The sequence below is a fragment of the Acartia tonsa genome, chromosome 7 (assembly GCF_053477335.1).
Source record: "Acartia tonsa isolate MP-2025a chromosome 7, ASM5347733v1, whole genome shotgun sequence".
NCBI lineage: Eukaryota > Metazoa > Arthropoda > Copepoda > Calanoida > Acartiidae > Acartia > Acartia tonsa.
This window is the reverse complement of record NC_137266.1, coordinates 3434196-3460665: the sequence shown is the minus strand read 5'-3', so window position 1 is coordinate 3460665 and position 26470 is coordinate 3434196. Positions and strand designations below refer to the sequence as shown.

The 26470-nt window shown below is 30.2% G+C and overlaps 2 protein-coding genes across 2 annotated transcripts; one reads left to right on the top strand and one right to left on the bottom strand.

Annotated features, from left to right (window-relative positions):
• The first annotated feature begins 1510 nt into the window (after positions 1-1510).
• On the top strand, positions 1511-13629 carry LOC145324667 (tryptase beta-2-like). The gene is made up of 15 exons (XM_080167257.1): positions 1511-1674; positions 3856-3897; positions 4079-4103; positions 4200-4268; positions 5241-5344; positions 5457-5505; positions 9615-9752; positions 11158-11231; positions 11459-11538; positions 11611-11707; positions 11951-12038; positions 12330-12439; positions 12922-13062; positions 13285-13325; positions 13515-13629. The coding sequence occupies exons 1-15, from the start codon at positions 1540-1542 to the stop codon at positions 13570-13572; spliced, it is 1251 nt and encodes a 416-aa protein (XP_080023383.1). The 5' UTR covers positions 1511-1539; the 3' UTR covers positions 13573-13629.
• Positions 13630-14228: 599 nt separating this feature from the next.
• Positions 14229-21690, bottom strand: LOC145324665 (putative oxidoreductase SSP0419). The gene is made up of 11 exons (XM_080167255.1): positions 21592-21690; positions 20584-20615; positions 19598-19666; positions 19111-19166; positions 18828-18912; positions 18233-18346; positions 17968-18028; positions 17686-17732; positions 17500-17582; positions 14701-14756; positions 14229-14347 (listed from the first exon to the last, which is right to left on the bottom strand). Exons 1-11 carry the CDS (start codon positions 21632-21634, stop codon positions 14244-14246), a joined length of 750 nt encoding a protein of 249 aa, XP_080023381.1. The 5' UTR covers positions 21635-21690; the 3' UTR covers positions 14229-14243.
• Between the last annotated feature and the right edge of the window lie 4780 nt (positions 21691-26470).

The window sequence follows — 26470 nt, the reverse complement described above, 5'->3', positions numbered from 1 at the left end:
GTAAAAAAGAAAAAACTGTCTTAATCAATAACTGTCTCCGTTACAACTTCAAATGACATAAACTTGGAAACTTCTTTTATAAACAATAAATGTATCAAGTACTAAAAAGAAGTGCTTAACCCATTAGTGCCGAGCGCCACATTTATGGACCGATCGAGCTGAAAATTTCAGGGAAGCTTTGTTATGGTAAAAATGGAATTCCAATTTTTTTGTTTTGCTCTAGTGGCGTGCACAGGAAAGTTGCAATAAAACCCGGTTCGGTGCGAGTAAAGAAACTGTTCGGCATAGGCTTTTGGCGTTTTTTGGTGCTTTCCCCCGGCATTCAAGCCCTGTTTTGTCCTAAATACCCGGTTATTTGGCCCAAAAAATTAAAAATGTAATTTTTGAACGTCCAAAGTGAGTTGTAGAGTAGCTAATACTACCATACAATCCGTAATTGAAAACTACATAACCTCATGTAATTGATAGAGCTACAAGTAAGATACAAAACGATTTATATCACATTTAGTGTTTTGGCTATAGTTGCCACCCTTTTCAGTTAAAAAAGCCCGGTTCCAAAAATTTTTCAAATTTTGATATTATATGTGGACGGGTATCTTTACTCGCGCCAAGCAGGGCAATAAAACTAGCGGGTATCTTTACTCGCGCCGAGCCGGAGCTATATAGAACGTAAAAAAACGATAAAAAAATCATAAAAAAATTATAATTTGAATAAAACGAATTCACAAATGAATGTAGTTGCCAATAAACTTTAAATTTCACGAAAAAAATCACTAACTTTACTTCATAAACAAAAAAGTTAGGAGGGGTATTTTAAAATCACCTCGTTTTTCTTGGTTTTCAAACTTTGTTGAGCTATACCGGCAAACGGAAGTAAGCAAAACTGCCTGCTCCAGGGGGAAATGAAAACCAGGGTAGTAAAGTGGGGATTCATACTGAGAATGATGCAATCCTAAAACTGAGAACCGTTTATTTCGGCATTTTCTGGAACCGGGTGTTAAAAGCCAGTTCGTCACTAATGGGTTAATATTTTATGGCACAAAAAATTATTTTTTGATCTAAATACTCCAAATTTTGATCTTAACACTTATATTTCTATTCTAGGACAATAAATTTGTTATTCTCCTGCTGCCCAGCATGCCCAGGTAAAAATGCAAACAACCATTAGCTTTTATATAGAAGAAATGCATTACTCTATAATTCACTTTGTATGTCTGTTTGTTAGTCAGTCCAAAACAGTATGATGGAAATATGAGTTTCTCAGTTGATATTGAATATAGAAAACTGAAATTTTTAGTGAAGATTCCTAAGAAATTTGTGAATCTAGTCTAAGAGTTTTTTGTCCATCCGCTGTTAAGTTATGCTTTAAAATTCAAAACCCTGAAGGTTTTCAAAATTTAACTCTAAGTTCTTGGATATTTTCTCTCTTTCTTTTCATTGAAATAATTAGGGCACAACTGTTCTATAACTTACTTCAATTTCATGCAATTTTTTATCTTCGTTTTTTTTATGGATGTTTATGGAACTGGGGATGTTTTAATGGCAGTAAATGACAAATGTGGAATTAAGAAAGCAGGGACAAGAAAACACAAACATGGTGGAAATAAGAAGAAGAATAAAAACAAGAATAAGAATAAGAAAAATAAGAATAAAACACATCGCGGTGAATTAAAGGTAAATTTTAGTTTGGGAACCAATAATAGTATTTTTACCAGTACACCAACAAACGTCCTACCACGACAAACCTCCTAATGCGACAATTTCCAAATGACAAACCTCCTAAACAACAAACCTCCTAAAGGGACAAATGTCCTAATGCAACATCTCTTTAGTAAAATGTCCTAAAAATTTTCAAAAATTATGAAATAAAAAAAATCTTCCAAATTTAAGGACAAAATCCTCTAATTATAAAAATATTTAACAATATCAAATTCAAAATGGCAATAAAACACAGGAAAAAATATTTTTTAAATCAAATAACTTTAACCATAGGCTAAATTTTACAAATCTGTCTGACAGTTTTCCCAAAGTCTGTGTTGGCTATCACAAACAGAATGGTTTCGAACCCAATACAACTGTGCATCACAAAAATAAACCTTTAATTTTCTAAACTAAAAAAAAATATATATCTATTTCCTTAAATTTTAGAAAATTGGGACGTTTGTTGTTTAGGATGTTTGTTGTTTAGGAGGTTTGTTGTTTAGGAGGTTTGTCGCATTAGGACGTTTGTCGTATTAGGACGTTTGTTGGTGTACCTTTTTACCTGCTTAAAAATGAGCAAAGAATTAATAATAAGCAGTAGGAAGGTATAACCAACAAGCAAAATAGAAATAAATCTAAATTAATATTTTGAGGGAGGGGGGGGGGGGTTGGGCAGATAAAAAAAAATTGGCTTTACTATGATGAGTACCTTAAAAAATCTTATTTTGAATTAGTTATGTTGTTGGTCAATAGTGACCTTGTATAAATTTCAGTAAAGTCCAGGGGTAATGCACCTTGAATCAAGGATGTCCAGTTTTAATGGGGTTGAAGGGGGTAATTTAAAATTAGATAATGTGAGAGAAAAAAAGACGCTAAAATCTTTTATAATTGTCCTGTAGTAGTGTAGGACTCAAGGAGGGTAAAAACATTTAGGTTTAGAATAAGTCAAATTCACCAGATTTGTTAAATTTGAGAACTTTTCACTATTGCAAGAAACAATTCAAAGAATATTTTAGTGGGTCTTTGTGGGTATTTAGTGGGTTTTGCAAAGGAAATGCCTCTACCTATTATTTGTTGGTGCATATAGCACATATACCCTAATTCACCTAAAAATCATTGTCTTGCATCAATAGATCAATGCTATTTAACTTAAACTGTTTTTAACCTATTTTTTAATCATATATCAAAAATATACTATGACACAAGTAGAAACAGACTGCAGAGCCCAAATTTGAAAGTCCCCAATAAACTTTTTTGGGGGGATTTAAAAATTAATTTTATATGTTGCTGTGATTATTTTGACGGAAGCAAAAGCAACTTTTAGTTTGGGATTAAATTGTTTCTTACAGAACAATTTTATATGATTCAGTTTATATCAATACAATAATAAAAAAACTCTACTCTGTTCGATGGAAATAATTTTTTTTCTAAAACAATCAATTTCAGTAAAAAATTTAACATAATACAATAAAACACATTTGCTAAAGTTAAACCAATAAGATTTCTTGTTTCATTTCAATTTTTTATAATTTTCGAAAGAGTGTTTTCACAAAGTGACTTATTTACAATGTAGTTAAATAATTTTTATTTAATTAAAATGAAAAGAATGAAAACTATACACGTAAAAGATACATAATTAAAAATATTTTAAAAAAATAAGTTTGAATAATCTTATTTTATATCATATTTGTATATGTGTCAAAAATAATTTTGTTGTATTGCATAAACATTTGTTGACATCTTGTCATGTTGCAACAAATTTAACCCTTTACAGCCAATTTTTATGTGTTTAAATAGGTGAACGAACACAAACATGTTAATGTTAGTTCATTGGTATATTGTAAAGATTTAACTTTTTAGTGAATTTTTTTAGTAAAATCATAAGGCCTAATTTTACTCTATACCAGAATACAATATTTATGAAGCAAAACACTCTAAAAGCTACGAATTTTACCCAAATAAAAAAAAGACCTTTTGCTTTGGTCAAAATGACTACGGCAACAGTAAAAATTAATATTTAAATCCCTCAAAAAAAGTTTATTGGGGACTTAATTCAAATTTAGGCTCTGCAGTCTGATTTTACTGGTGTCATAGTATATTTTTTATATACGTTTTAAAAATAGGTTAAAAACAGTTTAATGCTGAATATTTTAGGAAAAAAACAATAGACAAGGAAAAGAACTTGAAGTGAGTGAGGTATGAACAAAGTATTTGTCCAAACAAACTACTTATAGGAATTTATGCGTTTTTTCTTCTTTTGACAGAATATTTTTTTTATTTTATTTTAAATCTTCAAATAGATTTAATATTTATCTCTTGCATAAATGTCATTTTCATAGAACATTTCTTTCCTTTCCTGCACATATATTTTTTTCAGATTGAGGACCTTCCCCAAACATCAGGTAAATTTATATCTAATTACTACTTAGTTGTCAAGAAAAGCTTGATGAAAGTTTAATGGTTTTTTTAAAACTAAAAATTGTGTTTGTTTTCACTAGAAATTTCAAACATGGAATTAATAGATGACACAAATACTTCAATGGATAACAATAATGAAAATGATAAAGGTAAGTCTTTAAAGGACGCCTGCAAGAAATAACCCGCTTTAACTGCTAAAAGACTGCCACAAGAAGACCCAATACCCCAAATTATAAGCCTTCAGCTTCAATAACAAAAAAGTTCTAGGCATTTCAAAATAGCATTTTATGTACAATGGAATTTTTGAAAGATTTCCAATGCTCATAAAAGAAAAAACAATATTAAATTACGTTGCCTAGACATAAAATTATAACCTTATCTTTGTCAGAAACTTAGATTGCCTGTAACTGATTACATTTTTACAATAAAAACACCACATTTCATAGTCAAAATCTATGAAAAAAATTCGATTTAAATGGCATTTTTAAACAAAAATCATAGCGGAAACAAAGGGGTAAACTAATACAAGCTTAGCTGTGATTGGTTGTTAAGCTGATTCAGCCTTCTGATTGGCTACAGTACATTAGGTACAACGCAAGTAAAACTTAATTTTTTTTAATGATTTTGACTATAAAAATGGGTATTTTTATTGTAAAAATATAATTAGTTACTGGAAACCTAAATTTATGACAAAAATAAGCTTATAATTTTGTTTCTAGGCCACGTAGTTTAATTTTAAAGTTTTCAACATGAGCATTGCAATTCTTTCAAAATTTCCATTGTACATAAAATGTCATTTTAAAATGCCTAGAACTTTTTTGTTATAGAAGCTGAAGGCTTCAAATTTGGGGTATTTGGTCTACTTGTGGCAGTCTTTCAGCAGTTAAAGCGTGGTATTTCTTGCAGGCTTCCTTTAAGAGTTTAAATACACTTCCTTAATTTTTTTTCTAAAATCTTAATTCTTAGATTAGGTTATTACCAAGTATGAGTTAATTTTGTGCATCAATTACAACCCTAAATAGGTTAGTTTCTTTAAAAAGTGTTGTTGCTTAGGTCTAGTCAAGCCTCTGTGTTAAATTTTCTTTTATTTCCTATTTGGAAGAATCCATTATTACTTTTAGTTGAAAAAATGGATGATGAACAAGATGAAATAAATGAAAAGAATGATGATAATTATACTAAAGAAGATGAGGATGAAAAAATTGTGGGTGGTAATGAAGCAATGGTAATAATTTAGACTTCTGCTAAATTGTAAAATAAGAAGAAAACATGTATTGTTAATAACCAAATTTGTTTATTTGATTATACTAAAACTAATTACAAATAATGTACTCTAGGAAAATGAATATCCATGGATAGTAGGACTCTTTACAAAAGAACAACTTAGTAAGATATAAAAGTTTTACATATCTATAATGCAAAGTAGAATGATGTCTGTCTGTCAGTCTGAAGCTTAAAATCTCAGTAAACACAAAATTATCTTATTCTTTTTTATTTTAATGTTTTTTTGATTTTATATATTTTATATTATATATTTCTTTTAAACTTTGTTTTATCAAATTCAAAAAGATTGTGATACCTTACTTCTCCTGGAAGGACGAAGCTCAAAAAAGTCTGATGGCAAAGAAATTTTTATAAACATTAAAAAAGATAAAAAAATTAAGTTTTTAAAAAATATAAATCAATATAAAAAGTTATAAAGAGTTTTTAAAAGTTATAAAGAGTTAAAAAAAGTTTAATAACAAAAATATTTTAATTTTTTTTAAAATTCTCTCTGAAACTTTGAGAAAAAAGCCCCTAAGGGCTAGGGGTGAAGCCACTAGTTGGTTAGAAAATAATGCAATATATGTCAGAATTTAAATTTTAAGAAATGCCAAAACCATCCTACAATAGGCAAACATATAGGTGGAATTGTATGTAATCTTAAAAAGAATGTCAATTTATTGATTAAAATGACCACAACAAAGATTTCTAGTAAAACAGTTAGGGAGTTGAATCCATTATTATAGAAGCAGAAATATAATCTATGATTATGGTTTTGACCCTCTAAAAATGTAATCTACCATTCCACTTTCAATAGAGGCAAAACTGTAATGTTACATTTATGTTTACATATCAGTGTATTCATAAACATTGATTTCCTTATTTAAATCAACATATAGTAATGGTATATTCTAGTTATTATTTTTATTTTACATTAAAAATTTTTAATTATAAAAAGTATTTTATACATTCCTACAATTAACATAATCTAAAAATAGTATGTGTGATTTTAAAATTATGTCGATGTTAAAAGTGTAAACCACCATTCCAGTTTTGCCTCTCTTAAAAGTGGAATGGTACATTTCAAAAATCATATCGGCATTGATGGTATCATCACCCAGAGAGGCAAAATTGGAATGGTAGATTACAGAAATCATCGGCATTGATGATATCATCACCAAGAGAGGGGAAAGTGGAATGGTAAATTACATGTTTTAGTGGGTCAAAACTGTAATAATAGATTATATTTCTGCTTCTATAAAAATGGATTCAACTCCCTAACTGTACTAGCAGCCAAATGACTAATTTTATTAGTTATATTAGTTACAGCTTATGTAATCAAATAAATAACTGGCACAATAAAGATAAACATTATCTTGACGGTACACTGACAAACCTCCTACCACGACAAACATCCTAATGCAAATTTTCAAAACTTATAAAATAAAAAAAATCTTCCAAATTTAAGGACAAAATCTGCTAACAGTAAAAATATCTAACAATATAAAATTCAAAATGGCGATAAAAAAGAAGGAAATATTTTTGAATTGAAATTCATTTCTTGAATAACTTTAACCATAGGCTAAATTTTACAAATATCTCTGAAAGTTTTTCTAAAGTCTGTGTTAGCTATCAAACGGTATGGTTTCAAACCTGATACATCCTTGCATTATTACAAAAATCGACCTTTATTATTTTTAATTAAAAATTTTTTCCACCTATTTTAGAACATTTTAAAATCAAATTTGGAAGTTTCACACAACCCACCCGAAGGCAAATTAAGTTAGTTGAAATGACAGATATTGGAGCTTTCTAAAAAGGTCTCGAACATTTTTCTAGCTCTCATACTTTTTGAGATATCTTATTTCATGCAAAGTATTGCTGTAAAATCCTCTTTTACACAGCAAAAAGTTGAAATATAAAGTTAGTTATTTTACAGAAAATTACATGTATCTTCATATAAATCTCTATAATATTGCTCCAAATTGACCAAATTGGACAGTTAAGGTGCCTAAAACTATCTACATTCAATGGACAATCCAAATACACACTTTTTGAGACTATATAAGCCAAAAGTAGCATGCTGAATTGATTTTTAAAATTGCTATAGGAAAAAAAAATTCCTGATTTTTAAATAAATTGAAATTTATTCGACTTTAGCAAGGATGTTAAGGTAAGTTATGGTGTATAAAGTTAACACTTTGTAGTTAGAAAGCCAATAAAACACAATCATCCGATATTTGAACCAATAGAAACATATCTTAAGAAAAATAGATGTAATCATTAAAAAAAATTAAAAATTGGTTAGAATTTTAAGCATTTCCAAGCAGTTTACAAATATAATCTACTAATTCTAGTAATTTTTTCTAAGAATAATTGATTGGCCTTTTATATTTTTTATAACCTTATGAAACAAAAGTAGTTTTTGCCACCTTAACTAAAAAAACAAAGTAATTAAAAGACTTTCATGGATGATGTCACATATAATAAAAGAAAACTATTCTTAGGCCACATTTCTTTTGTTAATATACACTATTTGGTACACTAAACTAGTTCTGAGATTTTTAAAAATAATAAATCATAATTAATATTGAGTTTCTTGTACCATAAAACACCTTTTACATTATCAAAAATGCCTTAAAAGTGATTTATAATTAAAATTAAATTGCATTAGTTTCTTTGATATTACAATTTAGGCTTCTCCTGTTGACTTATAAAGTCTCAAAAAGTGTGGATTTGGATTAAGCACCTTAACTGTCCAATTTGGTCAATTTGGAGCAAAATTAGAGAGATTTATATGAAGATACATGTAATTTTCTCTAAAATAACTAATTTCATATTTCAACTTTTTGTTGTGTAAAAGATGATTATACAGCAATACTTTGAAATAAGATATCTCAAAAAGTATGAGAGCTAGAAAAATGTTAGACACCTTTTTAGAAAGCTCCAATAGCTCTTATTTCAACTGTAATGTGAGTGAATTTTCATGATAAACATGAAAGACAAAATAAGACAATAAAGCAGGTTAGGTGAAGATAGTCTAAAAATAAAATTAAAATTTGATCTCTAAAAGTAATTTTAAAATTTTCTACTATGGGAAGGTACTAACTCAATTTAAGGAAAGCATGTTCTGAACTCACCATAATGTCCCAGTACATCCTGTGTAAACTGTTTCTGCAGGGAGTTTTTTCTAACCTAACACGCCTTCGGGTGTGTTCAATGTCTAAAAAAATTTAGGAGGTTTTACTTAAGAGATGTCGCATTAGGATGTTTGTCATTTAGGAGGTTGTTGTTTTGGAGGTTTGTCACATTAGAACGTTTGTCGCAGTAGGACCTTTGTCGGTGTACCATCTTGACTAGTCAACTCAAAAAGGCATAGATAAATCCATTGGAAGGGAGCCGGCTAAAAAGTTCTTACCTTTAAGAAAATTTTAAATTCCAACATTACATCTTGAACTAGGCTGTGTAATAATAGTATTTTCATTAACTAGACACACCCACAAAGATAACAACCCTTGTTGTACAATTTCTGAGCTATGTTACAATATATACATTGTCTGTGATTTTAGTCTATGAAATTGTACATATTATTTTTATATTTAAAAGCTAAATTTAACGTAATTTTACCTGTAAGTAATTTGCAGTGTATCATATTATGTATATTTCATAATTTAAATATTTTATTTATTTAAGTTATTCAAAACCAGTTATAATCAAAACATTGGCTGGCTATATAAAGTACTATCATACACACCTTTAAATCAGTGTTGCTAACTCTTTAGTACCAGTGAGTAGAATGCACACTCAATTTACTTTTATAAGAATTTCGTCTGATATTTTAATTATAGTTTAGGGCTTTTATATTCAGGGATTCTCCACCTGAATAGCCATTCATCCAGTCTATTTTTATATTAATATATCAACCAAGAATGAGACAGGGAAAGGGTATTTTAAATATAGGTTACACATTTTTTCAAATTGAATGTGCATAACTACATATATTTTGTGATATCTTTGTGATATGTTAGTTTACTAGAAGCCCACCAAAAAGTGAGAATTTTCTTTATTTAATTTGGTTTATTTCATTTTGATCTTGTTATCTTTTAAATATTCTAATTGTCATAATTTTAGATCCATGAACATCATCATTGATTTGTTACATGTATTGGAGTGGTTATTTTAAATATATTTTGTTAAAGAAATATCTGGTTTAATGTTGTTAGTGCATCTAGGATATCACACAACAACCCAAGAGCCATCTACAACTACCACAACCACCACCACAACCACTACTACTACAACAACAACTACTACTACCACTACTACTACTACAACAACCACCACAACAACTACAACTACTCCATTTAGTGGTAAAGTATGTTTTAGGATTTAAAAGCAATTAAAAATCTTTTTACCAGACAGACGGAAATTTCAAATTATAGAGTAGCTACACTACTAAAAATACCTTCAATTTACACAAATTCAATCCAGCAATGATGAATTTTGTATTTTAGTTTAAAATGAATGTTAATTTGAATAAACTTTGCTTATATAAAACTTACATATAAACATGATATTTGAATATTCATTTTAATGATAAGCACAGTTTATACTAGAGTTTTATATACTAATTATAAATTAACTTCTTACATTAAAAATTAACAGCATATATTTTCTGTGTGTAAAAAATAAATAGCCCAAACAGCGTGACTTTTTAAGTATGGGTATGACACATAACTGAGAGTTGGAATTTTTTGAATATCTCCATTCTGGCGGGCACAGGATGCCAGCAAACCTGGCAGGGTTTTCCAGGTAAAGAGCAAAAATTTTTTTTTGACTAAAACAAAGCATTTTATCATACCAAATACTAAAATATCCTCTAATAGTACATCCTTACATGAAATACAGGTGTTCAAGTCACTTTCAGGTTCCAGGTATGATCCTGCAGGTCCTGATCCTCCAGTTCTTCAGAAATCTTTAAAAGGCTTCTGTGGCCGCAACTTAGAGACTTCAAATTTTAAACTTAAGCTTTTCTTACATGTCTACATAACATATTACAATTTCATAAAGATCCACCGTCGTTTTGCTGCTAACCGCCGACTGCGGCGGATAGCAGCTGCCATTTATAATTTGATATTTCTAATGTAAAATTTACATAAAGATAAACATTTTCTGGAAAAAAATTGTTCTTCTAGCTTCAGAAGTAAGAAAATTACAGCCGCTTGCAATTTTTAAGTAAAAAAAGACCTAAAAACAAAAGTTGTTAAATATAAGGGTGAAGAAAGCGAAAATTGACTTAGACTTATAAAAGGTCGGAAATTCATTATCAAACAGGGGACTTGAACAATAAAATTTAGCCCTCTAGCTCTAATGGGAATTGAGATAATAGGGGGGGGGGGCGTTGAGGGCCCCCCCTTCCCCTGACCGATTTAGGTGCGGCAAGGGACCCGACTGTAAAGGGTTAAAAATGTAAACTATCATTCTAGGTTCACCTCTATTGAAAGTGGAATCTTACATTTCAAATATTGTATTGGCATTGATGATATCATCACCAAGAGAGGCCAAATTGGAATAGTAGATTACAAAAATCATATCGGCGTTGATAATATCATCACCAAGAGAGGGGAAAGTGGAAGGGTAGATTACGTTTTTAGAAGGTCAAAACCATAATCATAGATTATATTTCTGCTTCTATAAAAATGGATTCAACTCCCTAACTGTAAAAGGTCCTCCCATCAATCTTTAGTTTCTAATTTTTGTATTTCCTATTTCAAGGACCTTTTCCCTTCTGTGGTGGTAGTTTGATTGCTTCCCAATGGGTTCTTACTGCAGTTCATTGTATTAGATTGGTAAGATTATTATAAAATATTATTACAGTAAAAGAATAAGTTCCCAATCAATATACAAGACTATTAAAACATTAAACAATTATACAGTAAAAATAAAAGATAATTTGATTCCATTTTTGCAGTGTTCTAAGTAAATTTACTGGTTATGAGATAAATATAAATAAATCTGTTTTTCTTTTAGATGAGTAAATATGTATCAATAACTGTTGGTATTGATTTCTTTTTAGGATACTGGAGACACACCTGCCTCAGAAATTTCAGTTCTTTTTGGTGAACATGATCTTTCAGATGATACTGATGGCAATGTGTAAGTAAAAAATTAGTATTAAATCATCTATAAAAAAGGTTTAAAAATTTTTAAGAATTTGATAATTTTTAGAATGATACTTGATGTAGAGCAGTATTTCCTTCATCCAAATTATGAAACTTCTAGAGGCTTATTAGCTGATGTTGCCCTTCTCAAACTTGCAACTAAGGTAAGTTCAGTGATATTATCATATGGGATATCTTAGTTAAGAAAAAAGACATGCTGATAATACTATCCAAGTTATATTATAACTAAAGATTGAATCTCTATTATCTGATTTCAAAATTTATATCATTTTTGAGACATTGAAGTATTTTCTTTAATTTTACTTAAGATATAACTTTTGTCCAACTCAATTTTTGAAAATAATTAAAGGAAAGGAATATTTATATGCTTCTGATGTCAATTTCAGGTTGACTTAGCAACTTATACACCAATTTGTCTACCCTCAGAAACTGCAGCTGCTTCAATGTATGATGGAATGACTGCAACAGCTGTTGGTAAATAAACATTCAAATTAGAAAAATGATAAATTTTTCATAAAATTATTCTGTATTTTTCTATGAAAGTACAGGAGTTTGATTTCAAATGTTTTCTTGATTTCTACACACCAAAGTTTTCTAAAGACTTTAAGTAAAGTGAGAGAAAAGTGCCTAAAAAAATTTGAATGTTAAGATTCAGCTTTCCTCAGTTAAAAGAAATTTCATCTAATTTAGTACCGAAAGGTCTAACCCTAATAAAACATTAAGCTAATTCATAATTTATCAATAAACGAATAATAAATGTAACAGGTTGGGGAACGTTGACAGCAGGAGGTGTACAGCCACCTGTTCTACAAGAGGTTGAAGTAAAAGTAACTACACTTGCTACTTGTAAAACTAGCTATGCTGGAACTGGCAATGTAAGTTATCTACCCATTTAATAAAATCTTTACAACAATAAAAGACACTATCAAAGCATATTAATGTTAAAAAGAATTAAAGCTTAGTATAACATTTACTAATTAAAAATACAAACAAAACCTATTTGTAAACTAGAGCCTTAACTATTTAGCTTAAAACTCATCCTAATTGGTTTTAACATTATATATATATTATTATATATACTAGTGGCTGCGCCCCTAGCATCTAAGGGCTCTAAATTCGAAGAAGTATGGAAGGGCAGAAAAATAGCTTAAAACCATACAAAGTTATAAAAATAAAAAAAAATAATCTTAAACCATCTCATGGTCTATTTAAAGCTTCTTTCTATATGAGAACCATATCAATTCAGTGGTTAGCAAGATCCTTTGCTACTAACAAAAATGCTTAGCACTTTATATAATAGGATAATAAATAAAAGAAAACTTAAGTAAAATCATCTAATCTTTGTTCATTTATCAAGGATATAGTGACTGGTCATATTTGTGCAGCTAACACAGGAAAAGACAGTTGCCAAGGAGATAGTGGAGGCCCACTGACTGTTCCAACAAATAATCAATATTTTCAAGTTGGAATCACCAGTTTTGGCATTGGCTGTGCAGATGTAAGACATTTTTAATTAATATAAATCATAGAGAAAAAAGTTTTGCAACATTCAACATACATCTCAAAGTCTGAACTTCTGGAAAACATTTAATTGGAGCTTTATTTATTTACATAATATGTAGGGATATAAAAGTCTACCATTAGATAAGCTGGAAACAAACTCTTAGAAATTCTGTAACCTTCTAAAATTTTACAACCATAATTATTTTGTTTAATATAGGCACGCTATCCAGGAGTATATGCTGATGTTGCAAACTACAGGAAAAAAACTAATAAAAATCAAAAAAATATTCTATTCCATGATTTATCAATCCAAAAAGTTATCAAAAGTAGATTTGGAGCATTTGAATTTTGAATATTAATTTTTTTTAAAATTTGCTTTAGCCTTTTTCAAGAAAAAAAGGAACAATCATTTTCAAAAATTTATTTAGTTTTAATTTGTTTTATCAGAGCTTGGATTCTTTGTAAGATGTCTGAAAATGGAGGTGCTGAATTTGTTGCTTCTTAGTTTAATTGTTAATTATTTGTTGTTATATTCAATATATTATTCATTTTAATAAATGTAAAAAAAAATTTGTATTTTATCTTTTAAACTTATTAAAAACGAAGCTTTTCTATAATTAGGGTCGGTCCGTACGTCCGTACGTCCGTCCGTCTGAGACAGACAGCTTTTTTTTGTTAATTTAGGCATGTTAGAATTGTTCTATCGATTTCAAACTTTGTTTGGTGATTTAGAAAGCGTAGCAACTCTATAATCATTACCAGAATGTCCGTAAATCCATTTTAAACATGTTGATTTTTTACTTTTTTAACAAACATTTTTTATGTGATCTAATTATCAGAATGTTCTGATTTTTAGTATACTGATTCATGGGACAACAAAGTACAATATTATAAGCAAAGCAACTATATAATCAAGTCCTAAAAATGTAAGTATGTCCATAAACATTATCCTGTATCAAGAAGTTTTTCAACAAATTTACTCACAACTTTGCTTTGACTAATATTCATTTATATTCTGATTATTCAGTTCTGACACTATACATGTGTCCTATCGTTTCAGAGCTTTGCTTTAATAGATGTTGTCATCCTTGTTAAAATGATATTTAACCATCCAAACAAATTGAACAAAATTATTAAGAATTAATGAATGAAAAAATCAAGAACTGTTATCAAAATTTATTGAGAGGGTGTAGTAACAGCTGCAATGTTAATATCAGTAATATCAGCTGAGTCCATAATATCAACTATATTCACCACTTGAGAAGCTACTACCACAGGATCTAAAATAAATTTCATTTTGGAATACAATTTTCCTATAACCTGGAAACATCTCATTATTGAACCTTGTGAATTTCTTTATATTTGACACTCATTGGAATAGCCTTATTTAATCTATGTCTTGTTAGCTCTAGAGCTAATATGATAACAAAGCTCTGAAGAAGGAAATGGCTTTTGGCAAGCTGTAATATGCAGGGTATAACATTATTCAATGTTTGATAATTTTTCAACTACAGCCAGGCAAAGCCTGTTTATTTTTCTTACCATGTATATTATAATAAATTCATATGTCATAAATATGTTATTGCAATTGTTTGAATTAAATAATATTTGAAAGTTGAGAAAATATCCATACCCAAACATGAAGAGGATTTTGTTGGAATCCAATCTGGTTTTTCATCAGATTTTGCACTGTAAAAAATAAAAATATTACATAGAACAACATAACTAATTTTTCATGATAACTAATAACATTCTTTAATTAAAAATGGTTTGGGATTTTGTTGATGGCTTGGTTTGAGCAACATCATCTGAACACTAGAATACCCAAAGACATTTTAACCCTAGCATATATAAACATTCTGACCTAACTATACTAACCTAGAATGTACAGTATGATCATATCCAGGAGTAGCCACACAACCAGAGCTAACTATACTAACCTGGAGTGGACAGTATGATCATATCCAGGAGTAGCCACACAACCAGAGCTAACTATACTAACCTGGAGTGTACAGCATGATCATATCCAGGAGTAGCCCACAGTGGGATCCAGTGGGACATCCAAAAAATTTAAAATTGACTTTTATCTATCCTAGGAATTAATAATGGCTGTAAGTAGACAGCTAGAAAAGAAATTTTTAAAAAATATTCATTTTTGGCGGATTTATGCCATTTTTAAAAAAGGTAGTGAAAAATTTCTTTTCAGTTTTGATGATTTTCCAGATTTTTTTACACAATTTTTTCAAAGCAACAAAAAATACATTTATGTTCATCTTATGAAAATAATTTTTGATTGAGGTACTTTTCAGATACCTGTACCAATGTCTAATTAAAGAAAAATTTTAAAAAAATATTTTTTTGGTGGTGTAAATTGACATTTTGTGAGAAAATTTCACCAAAAATATTAAGATTTTTAACCCCAAAAAATCAGTTTTCTCCATTTTACCCAAAAACGGCCAGGATGCCCCGGGTTTTGCAATGATAGTACTAATATACAACATGTATTGTGTTTAAAACAGTTTTCATAACCTGGGGCCTCCCGGCCGTTTTTGAGTAATTGAGCATTTTACATTGCATGGTTTGAACAATTTTGTTCTTGTTAATTTGAAATTTTTCCTCGTTAGAGGGGGAAGGAGTCATTTTAGAGCCCAAAGTCATCTCTGCAATGTTTTCTAACTTTTTGAGGCGGAACTTTCTTTACTTATGCATTATTTGCCTCCGGCCAACCGTTTCGCCGTTATTTGCCGCCGTAGGTGTGATTTTTAACGATTTTTGCCGTTCTCGCGGTTTTAATGGACATTTAAGGGAACAAGGAGTCCTTAAAAAAAGATGACTTAAAAATACTTTTATTTTAGCAATTAAATTTGCTAAATTTCATGTGTTCTGAAAAAAATTGTATTTCTAACTGGTTTTGGTTCAGCAGAAATTCAAATTCGGGGATTAATTATAATATTGCAAAAACATTATAAATGCGTCTGAGAGAGATAGAGAAATATACGTTTGAGAGAGAATATAATATAAGCAATTATGTTTATTTTCTTATACAAACTTTAAATGAAGATAGCTAGACTTAGAATAAAGGTATTAACACAAAATCAAAAGTGTTTTGAAAATTATGTTATTGTTGTTTATATCTGTAAAAAAAATATTAGAAAACATGCCTTATTAGTGTCCTATTTTACTTATACTGGACCTACCTAAAAATGCCAGGACTCGAACTGGGTGCACCTGACGCTATATTCATGTTCACAAACATTGTTTGCATTGAAGAAATATTTACATAGACGTTAATTTTGTTAAAATATTCCTATCCTAACTAAAGTTATGAAGGTTTATAGATTTTTTAAAAATAGGGTAGCTTCGCTCCTCCAAAACCGCCAGACGTACTTACCAAATGCACATTAGAAGTTAACAGGAGCAAAATTTATGTTATTTTTGAGTTAAAGCAAAAGAAATTACATCATTTCGTCAAATACAAGCTTTTTTATTGATGTTTACTTTTGTCTACCCTTAATGTCCCGTTTTTTGGCAAAAGATCCCACTGTGTAGCCATACACCCTAACCTAACTATACTAACCTGCAGTGTACAGCATGATCATATCTAGGAGTAGCTACACACCCTGACCTAGCTATACTAACCTGGAGTGTACAGCATAATCATATCCAGGAGTAGCCACACACTCTGACCTAACTATACTAACCTGGAGTGTACAGAATGATCATATCCAGGAGTAGCCACACACACTGACCTAACTATAATAACCTGGCGTTTACAGCATGATCATATCCAGGAGTAGCTACACACTCTGACCTAACTATACTAACCTTGAGTGTACAGCATGATCATATCCAGGAGTAGCCACACACCCTGAACTAACTATACTAACCTGGAGTGTTCAGCATGATCATATCCAGAAGTAGCCACAGACCTAACTATACTAACCTGGAGTGTACAGCATGATCATATCAAGGAGTAGCCACACACTCTGGCCTAACTATACTAACATGGAATGCACAGCATGATCATATCCAGAAGTAGCCACACACCCTGAACTAACTATACTAACCTGGAGTGTACAGAATGATCATATCCAGGAGTAGCCACACACCCTGACCTAACTATACTAACCTGGAGTGTACAGCATGATCATATCCAGGAGTAGCTACACACTCTGACCTAACTATACTGACCTGGAGTGTACAGCATAATCATATCCAGGAGTGGCCACCACACACTCTGACCTAACTATACTAACCTGGAGTGTACAGCATGTCCATATCCAGGAGTAGCAACACACCCTGACCTACCTATACTAACCTGGAGGGTACAGCATGATCATATCCAGGAGTAGCCACATACTCTGACCTAGCTATACTAACCTGGAGTGTACAGCATGATCATATCCAGGAGTACAGACCTAAATATACTAACCTGGAGTGTACAGCATGATCATATCCAGGAGTAGCCACGCCTCCAGGTCGTACTATGCTCAGGCTAACCCCATTGCCTGATATCTAAAGAAAAAAAGAGCATAAGAATAAAACAATTTTAGTCAAAATCTAAGAATTTTATTTTAAAACTTTCTTTCAGGTTCTAAAGAAATCAAAGATACTTAACCTCTTGTCTAATTGCCCCTACTAAACCCTCCAGCATATGTTTTGTTCCTGAAATCAATAACTTAATAATAAAAATGCTGATTATTCCAAAAAAAATTATATTGTAAATATTTTTTTTTTTTTTACCTAATAACCTTATTTAGAACTAATTCCTGCCTACTGCTTGCAGCCCCCCCCCCCCCCGACTGTTAAGGGTTAAATAAGACCTTATTACCCCTTTAAAGAAAAAAAATATTTATTTCCTGACTTTTCTTGCTGTTAAATCCAGACATAAAACTAATACCTGAATGAACAGCTAACTGGGGAGTGGGCGAAATACCAGCTTTGCTGCCCATGAAAATTATCTAAAATATATTTCAATATCAAGAATTGTAAAATTAATGCATAATTGATTATGTTTGCTCTTTATGAGAAAATGTCTTTGTTAAAGATCACCATTTACTGCAAAGATTATTGAAAAACTTATTTTTAGAACTATGATGAATTTAAATCATCATTTGTTCCTGTTCAATTGAATTTACTGGAATTGTAATAACTCAAGTATTCACCTTTCCTTTCTTGTTGTTAACCATGGATGGTAGAATTTCTCTGGTCATATTGAGGGCACCCCAAACATTGACGCCAATAGCCTTCTCCCATTCACTATGCTCTCCTTCTATAAACTGAACAAAACAAGGATGACGTCATTCTAGAGGCCTCTAGGGGCACGTGAGGTGGGGAAAGTGGGTGAAGTCAATCCACCTCACTTTTGATTTTAGTTTCATAAATAAAATTTTTTTTTTGTGGGTATAAGTATTTTTTTTTTATTGGTGTTTATTCTTAAGAGGGTGTCTATACCTTCCCCCATAATAGTTTTAAACCCTCCCAGGACTTATAAAAAGCTATTCTTAAAAAGGAGAAGTATATTGGTTTAGCAGTTAGGAAGATCCTTCATGGCACACAGAGAGAATTCCCGTTACTTTTATAAGATGATTGAATAAAATTTTCCTCAAATCATTATGAATGAACAGAATCAAAAATAGCTTTAAGATAGATAAAACACACAGACACCCACAAAAACAGCATTCAAAATGCCTTTTTGAATTTTAAGACATACATTGTAAATTATTAAACCTTATAAATAAAATTTTATATTTTATTTACCTTATGTAATGGTGGTACATAAGCAGCATTGTTTATCAAAAGATCAATGTTTCCAAAAGCTTCTTTTACTTTTCCAATAGCCTCACTAAATAAAATAAAACTAAATGTAGATATCTTGAATTCAAAGTAAAGAAATAACTTTTCAAAAGAAAAAAATACAAAAAATAGTATTGGGGTTAAGTTATTGGTTCAAGGATTAAGCCAAGATTTCTTTTTAGACCTACCCCTAAAAAAATTATAAAGACTAAATTATATTGTAGATTTTTTGTAGTTTTTGTATCACCTGACTGAGCTTTTATTAGAGACATCACATTGCAACGCCAAACTTACTCCATTCTCCTAAAAGTAATAATCAATGATATTTATATGTTTTCTTATAATAACTTTGATCATTAGGCTTTAAAAAGATATTAACATATATGTATCTCAGGATATTTTAGAATATTATTAACATAAAATGCTTTGTTAATGTCAAAAATATTTCTGCATTTTACCGGGATTTCTCTGCCAGGTTTGGTGGCATCCTGTTACTGCCAGGATGAAGATATTTTAAAAAAATACCATTCTCAGTTATTTTTCATTCCCATATTTAAAAAGTCACTTAGTTATAGCCCTCTATATTTCACACATAGAAAAAAAAAACAAAGGGAGGGTCGTTCAACTCCCCCCTCTAACCCCTTCCGACAGTTAATGGTTAATTAAGTTACTTTGTCCAACCTTGAACTGTATGGTAAAATGTAAGCAACAATGAAAACAAATAAGACATTAACCTTAGCAATTTCAAATTGAACTTCTCTAAGTTTGTCCAAGCCTCTGGCCAACAATGCTACCTCCCAGCCCTGTAAAATTTAAACATAAACAAGGTTGACAACATCCATAAAAGCGAAGCACTGAAACGGTAGGACAAAACGGACATTAATACTTATATAGTGTCAGAACTGAATAATCAGAATATAATGTATAAGAGTCGAAGCAAAATTATAAGTAAATTTGATGAAAAACGGCTTGATACAGATAATGTTTATGGACATACTTACATTTTTAGGACTTGATTATAGAGTTGCTTTGCTTATAACATTATACTTTGTTGTCCCAGGAATCAACATACCAAAAATCAGATCACTCTGATGATTAGATCACATAAAAAATTGTTGTTAAAAAAGTAAAAAAATCAACAGGTTTCAAATGGACGTACGGACATTCTTGTAATGATTATAGAGTTGCTACGCTTTCTAAATTGTATCTAACTACTAAAGGAATCACCATGCAAAGTTTGAAATCGATAGGATGGTTCTAACATGCCTAAATTGACGAAAAAAGCTATCCCTCTGTGACCGACCCTAATTATAGAAAAGCTTCGCTTTTAAAAAAGTATTTTGTATTTTTGTAGTTTGCAATTACTTAAAGTAAATTAATTCTAGATACATTACGTTTATGTTTGGGCATTCCTAGTAAAGATTACATAAAAAATCTATGGACTTGAGATGCTGCTAACGGTCAATCGGTGAAAAGTATAGATTATGTTTGCCAAAAATTTAGCCGATAAAATATTACGGAAAAAGTCAATAATGTACAGTTATCTCGCAGTGCACACATATGCATGAAAAAGAATTATTTTGCACGTTTTTTCTTAAGTGTAGCTTTTCCTGTGCTTCATTGGATCTTGGCTATTCCATATTGTAGGTCTTTCTGTGCCGCTTAAAACGATGTGCGGGCATGAAGAATTTGAAGTTCATAATTCTTAACCACATTTTACCTTTTTTGCAAGTTGTTTAGCAATTTCTTTTCCTAAAAAAAAATAATTAAGTTTGGTTTTATTTATAATTGTATTCATTTATGGCATTTAACAATATATACTTTTCATACAAGTTTTACTAATCTATCTCATCAAATTACAGACAGCTTTCTGCGGATAATAAGATGAAAAATTATACGATTAAAATCAGTTTGTTAGGGGCAGAGGTCCCAGGCTGACAAAACTGGTGTAAATATTATGAAAATTGGCTGTGATACATCATTTTTTAGTGTGGCTAAGAACCGGTTATAATCCAGCAGATATTAATCAGCTTCGAAGCCATAATTGAAATAGAATAAGAATTGTTTGATTTTTACAGAATCATAATTCATAGGTCACATTCATAAAAGGTGTAGTATAAAAATGTACCACTTTGCAAATACTTTGTAATTTGCAAATACTATCTCTGTAATTTTATCTAGCCTAGAAAGAAAAAACAAGAATGACAACATCCATAAAAGCGAAGCTCTGAAACGATAGAACAAACGGACATTAACACTTTTATAGTAGCAGAACTGAATAATCAGAATATAAATAAATAAGAGTCGCAGCAAAATTGTGAGTGAATTTGTTGAAAAACTTCTTGATAAAGGATAAGGTTTATGGACATACTTACATCTACAGGACTTGATTATGGAGTTGCTTTGCTTATAATATTGTTCTTTGTTGTCCAAGGAATTAGTATACCAAAGATCAAAGAAATCGGATAATTAGATCACATAAAAATTTGTTGATAAAAAAGTAAAAAAATCAACATGTTTAAAATGGACGTACGGACATTCTGGTAATAATTATAGAGATGTTACGCTTTTTAATCGTACCTAACAATTACAGGAATCAAGGTTGAAAACGATAGGACAATTATAACATGCCTAAATTAACGAAAAAAGATATCCGTCTCGGACGGACGGACCGACCCTAATTATAGAAAAGCTTCGCCTTTTAAAATGTTTAAAAAAACGGACTTACCAATACCGTAACTCGCTCCTGTCACAATAGCAACTTTTCCCATTTTGAAATTGAATTAAATTTTCTAAAATATTTTTTAATATGAGAAATATCTTAATTTCTAAATAAAGTTTAATTCTTATGAAAAAAGGAGATTTCCCTGAAAGTACCTAGTTAAACATCCAGCCACAACATTTTTATAAAATAAAGTAAAAGTAGAAGGGGTTGTTGTTAGGTAATTATGTTACTTTAAACTAAAATGGAAAAGAAAATTACCTTTAAATTTATTTTTTTAGAAAAAGGCTAGGGGAAGAGGGCAGGGTCTTTCAGTGCTTAAGAGGCACCTTTAAAAAGTATGAATAAGGTTATGTACAATTACTATCTAAATCAAGAAATATAACTAACAAAACTTCAAATATTTTCTTTTGAATAGATAATAACAGGGATCTAAAGGGATAAGACAATGACTGATAAATTGATTTACATTCCCAATGATGATGAATAAAATTATCTCTTTTAAAGATTACAATTAGTGGATTAAACGTTTGAACACTCAACTTATCAGCCAACAAAAAATCAAAGTCTCCAAAGTTGTCAAGCCAACGAATAAGAAAACATTATCATAAAACTTTGGGGACTAGTGTAATGAACAGCACAATGTCTGCTTCCTCCCTGAGATAATAGTCACTAATAACTAAATTTTACGTACAGAGCTATTTTTAACTCAACATAGATAACTTGTGAAATAAACTAATCTTTAATTTTGTGGTCAAATGTTGTGATTAAGAACGGGTTTCTAATAAATTTATCACACAAGTATCACAACATCTGATCAGTCTATTGAAAACAAATATCATAATGTAATAGTGTGAAAAATTCCTTCCTTAGAATCCATATCTTGTTTCCATAATAAAATTCATCTGACTTTAAAATTCCTGTTTCTACAAAGACGACCTAATTTTGAATTATTTTTCTTTATTTAGATTTTTATTTGATATTAAGTTTCTAATTTGAACACATTTTTTCAAAAATATAAAACCTATCTTAATAGGACTTTCTGTTTGTCTGCGCCGAAAGATCTTGCTAACTGCTACCACTTCTTGATAATAAAGCTTCATATAGGTTCTAGGAATGTTGTTAACAAAAGGGGGATTCAATATGCCGTCCCCTCCCTCACTTCAATTGAAATAAGTTGCAATAATAAATTTATAGTATAGATGTATAAACAGATTACTAAATGATTTCCTATGGCAAAGACCTAAAGCTCATCAGACGAAAATAATTTCATTAAACTTTGTTTTCTAAATTCAGCTGTTTAATGCTTTCTTCTGCTTTTTGAAAAAGAAAGGGACAATTTTTGTGAAAAATTGTCATTTCTGTCTAAACTTATGTGAAGTATTAAAAACTTCCATTATCAATTTCTCACAACTAGGCTCCTGACTATAAAATTATATTAAAAATAATCTTTTCCGATTTACACTACGGAATTTTTAAACCTAGTTATTTGTGATTAACAAGACATTTTTACTAATGATGTGAATACTTCCTTGCAAATCATAATTATCAAGTTTTTAGTGACATCTAGCGACAAATATAGAACTAATATATTGCAGATGTTCCCAAATTTATTTTTTGCCTGAATTTACGTTATTTTCAATTATTTTTCCATAAAGGGTTGAACTCTCCCTGAGGTGGTGGCAAATTAACTATGTCCTTATTTTAAGTAATTGGGTTATTGTCAGTTTTATGAGATCAATGGATAATTTTCAAAATAGTTTTCAATAAATGAACAGTAATTAGACAATGCAAAACAAATTTTACTAGGAAAAAATGCAGAAATCATTACAGATCATACATAGACGTCCAAGTAACGGGATAAAGGGGTGTTCACCCCTTTGGACTTTCAAATCTCTTATTTTAAACCCCACAAGTTTTTAAAAAATACATTAGATTACCCCCTTGAACATATGGAACCCCTCATTCAAAGTAAAAAGCTTGGGCACCCTTGAGTTCACATTAGTTTACAATTTGCTTTATGTTTTTTTGCCAGCACCCGGTTGTATTTCATTTTTGAAAGATTCAGCTGACACCGAAGACCCAACCCACAGACAGTACAAGGCCCTTGGATAAGGAAAGGGGTTACACAGCTATTTATCGCTCTATATATATTACTTTAATCACCAAATCATATGTTTATTTAATTTTCTATCATCTGTGTAATCAATGTAACACATTGATATGAAGACTTTATTTTACTTCTAAGTTAGTTACAAATGCCAGATAACTGTAGATATGTATTTTTTTGTAATTAGATTGTATTTTGTATCATAACCAATGTTATATTTTCAGTTATTCTAGCTTTACCTGGGCAGATAAGGTCTCGTTAGAACAAGTACATTCCAGTTCTCCTTCTATCCTTCCAGCGCAGGTCCCATTCCTGGATTTCAAAGATTTTTATTTTGAATCCATCAACTTTTCCAAGTAATTTACAATCATAAGTAAAAACCAGAATAATTTGACGTTTTTTTGTTTTATTGTAAACGATATTTTTATTACATCTTCTTCATAAATAAACTAAGATTTCGGAAATTGCAGGTCCAATTTAAATGTTAGAGTGTTTTTATTTTTTTTTCTGACATTCTCAAGGTTTGGTGATTTTGAAGAGTATATTTAGTTTATTCAATTCTTTTTTAAAGAAAATTTAAATCTTTTTAATTCAAGCTGTGATACGTATGGAAATAAGCATACTTGTTTTTTTTCAGAATTGAATGTTAGGTCCTTTCACACATGGAACCTTGTTGAGCATTTATATCCAAACCCACTTATTTTCAAATATATTTATAATGTTATCATTTGTAGTGTTCTCTGTTTGATTATAACTTAAGGTCAAGCCATGTACAGCGTAGCCCCGCAAGGTTATACCCACACCTCATTTATAATATATGTCAAAAATAACGTAAATGGGAGTTATTATACTCAAAAGGCACTTAATGTGAAAGCACAAAAGATTATTAATAAGATAATGGTGTTACCTGCAGAAACAGTTATTATTGTCATCACAAATACCAGAGGTTTGTCCCAGAAATATACAATATAAATCAGATAATAAACAAGGATGACAATATCCAAAGCTGACTGTCAGACTAATGAATATAAACTAAAGAATAAACAACATATCTATAGTATAGATGTATATACAGACAACTAACTCCCTTCATTTTTCAAATACCTCTTTTGTCTGCTTCAAAATTTTTTTCTTCTGCTACTTGGCTGTGTTAATATAAGCGACACCATTGGTTGATTTTCAATGATCCAATAGGAAGGTTGCACAAGACGGTTGCGATGTGGAGATACAGTTATTTAAGCCTTTCTCCCTCTTGTGTTTTACTCTAATGAGTAAACACACATTTTATGTTTACTCTTTTCTAGAAACCAAAACAAAAACAAAAAACCATCAAAACAAAAACTACAATCAAGTTATACTTTTCTTTTAACATTGTGTCTAATCGTCTTAGGAATTAACATTTCCAGAATCGAATGAATTAATTATGGTATCAAAAAGGGCTAAATTATCATGTATTAGACATTAACGTTGATTTTCTTCTAATTGTAAACTATTTGAAAATGCCTAAACACTGATTGAATTAATATAATTGTAGAAAAGACCCGCTTTAAAATAATAACTATTGTACATAAAGGATTTCCTCCTATAGTACATCTAATTCCACTTAGCACTTTTCTAACATTAATAGATAGGAGAAGATATAACAAATGTCGTCTCATTTTATTGTAATCTAAAAAAATCCATAAAATCAAAGCATAAAAAATCATGTAATGGACAAACAGACAAAGTGATTTATACTACAGATGTTCCATTGGCATTACAAAGAAATGATCGATAGACAGAAATACAGACAAAACAATGTATCCCCTAGATTCGCATGTATCAAAGAAATCTATAGAAGCCAAGAAAATCACATATTACAATAGCATAACGGACTGACAAAGTTAAATATAGTATAGCTTCACTTCTGAAATTTTCAAATAAGAATAAACAAGAAGGACAAAATCCGTATGTAGCGATGCACAGAAACAGAATAATAAAATAAGCTTTGTTCTAAAAACATTCACACACAAAGAAGAAGTTGCATTGTCCATAGATTTAAAGATACTAATATCTATTTTAGAAATGTGAAATCATCTGAATCAGATAACTGTTTGAATTATTTTTTTGCAAGGAATAAACAATCAAAGTTCTAAAATTCAATCAACTTTTTAACACATCTTTTGAATTGGTATTGTCATTTTCTAGCATGTATGTAAATAGTAAGAATGTATTACTTTAGAAATTTTGCATAATGCAACTATTCCAAGAAAGAAAATGTGGATATTTTTAAAACAGTTTAATCAAGCCAAGAAAAAAATAAGCTTATTGGATCTACTGCAGTTCACGGTAAAATATTGCTGGTAACGAATATTGCCAAAAATCTATGAATTTTAAAAGGCTGATAGTTGCCAAACGGCTGAACGTACAGATCATACCCGCACACCATTTTAAGCGGTATAAGAAGGCCTACAAATAAATAATAATCTGGAATAGCTAAAATCCAATGATTCACAGGGAAAGCTTCACTAAAGAAAAAACGCGTAAAATATGCCTTTTTCACATATTTCTCTGCACTGCGAGATAATTATGCATTATTGATTTATGGCTATTCCAGATTATTTGTAGGCCTTCTTATGCCGCCTAAAACAGTGTGCGGGTATGATCTGTACGTTCAGCCGTTTGGCAGCTAGCAGCCTTTAAAAATTCATAATTTTTTGACAACATTCGTTACCAGCAATATTTTACCGTGAACTGCAGTAGATCCAACTTATTTTTTTGCGTAAACTTTCAACG

Bases quoted from the DNA above. Each gene is read 5' to 3' on its own strand.
- LOC145324667 (XM_080167257.1), top strand. From the start codon at position 1,540: ATGGCAGTAAATGACAAATGTGGAATTAAGAAAGCAGGGACAAGAAAA. The intron at 3,898-4,078 runs GTATGAACAAAG...TATTTTTTTCAG, and splicing joins AAGAACTTGAAGTGAGTGAG to ATTGAGGACCTTCCCCAAAC. The intron at 5,345-5,456 runs GTAATAATTTAG...AATGTACTCTAG, and splicing joins TGGGTGGTAATGAAGCAATG to GAAAATGAATATCCATGGAT.
- LOC145324665 (XM_080167255.1), bottom strand. From the start codon at position 21,634: ATGGGAAAAGTTGCTATTGTGACAGGAGCGAGTTACGGTATTG. The intron at 17,733-17,967 runs GTATTAGTTTTA...TATTGATTTCAG, and splicing joins CCAGTTAGCTGTTCATTCAG to GAACAAAACATATGCTGGAG. The intron at 17,583-17,685 runs GTTAAGTATCTT...TTTTTTCTTTAG, and splicing joins TAGGGGCAATTAGACAAGAG to ATATCAGGCAATGGGGTTAG.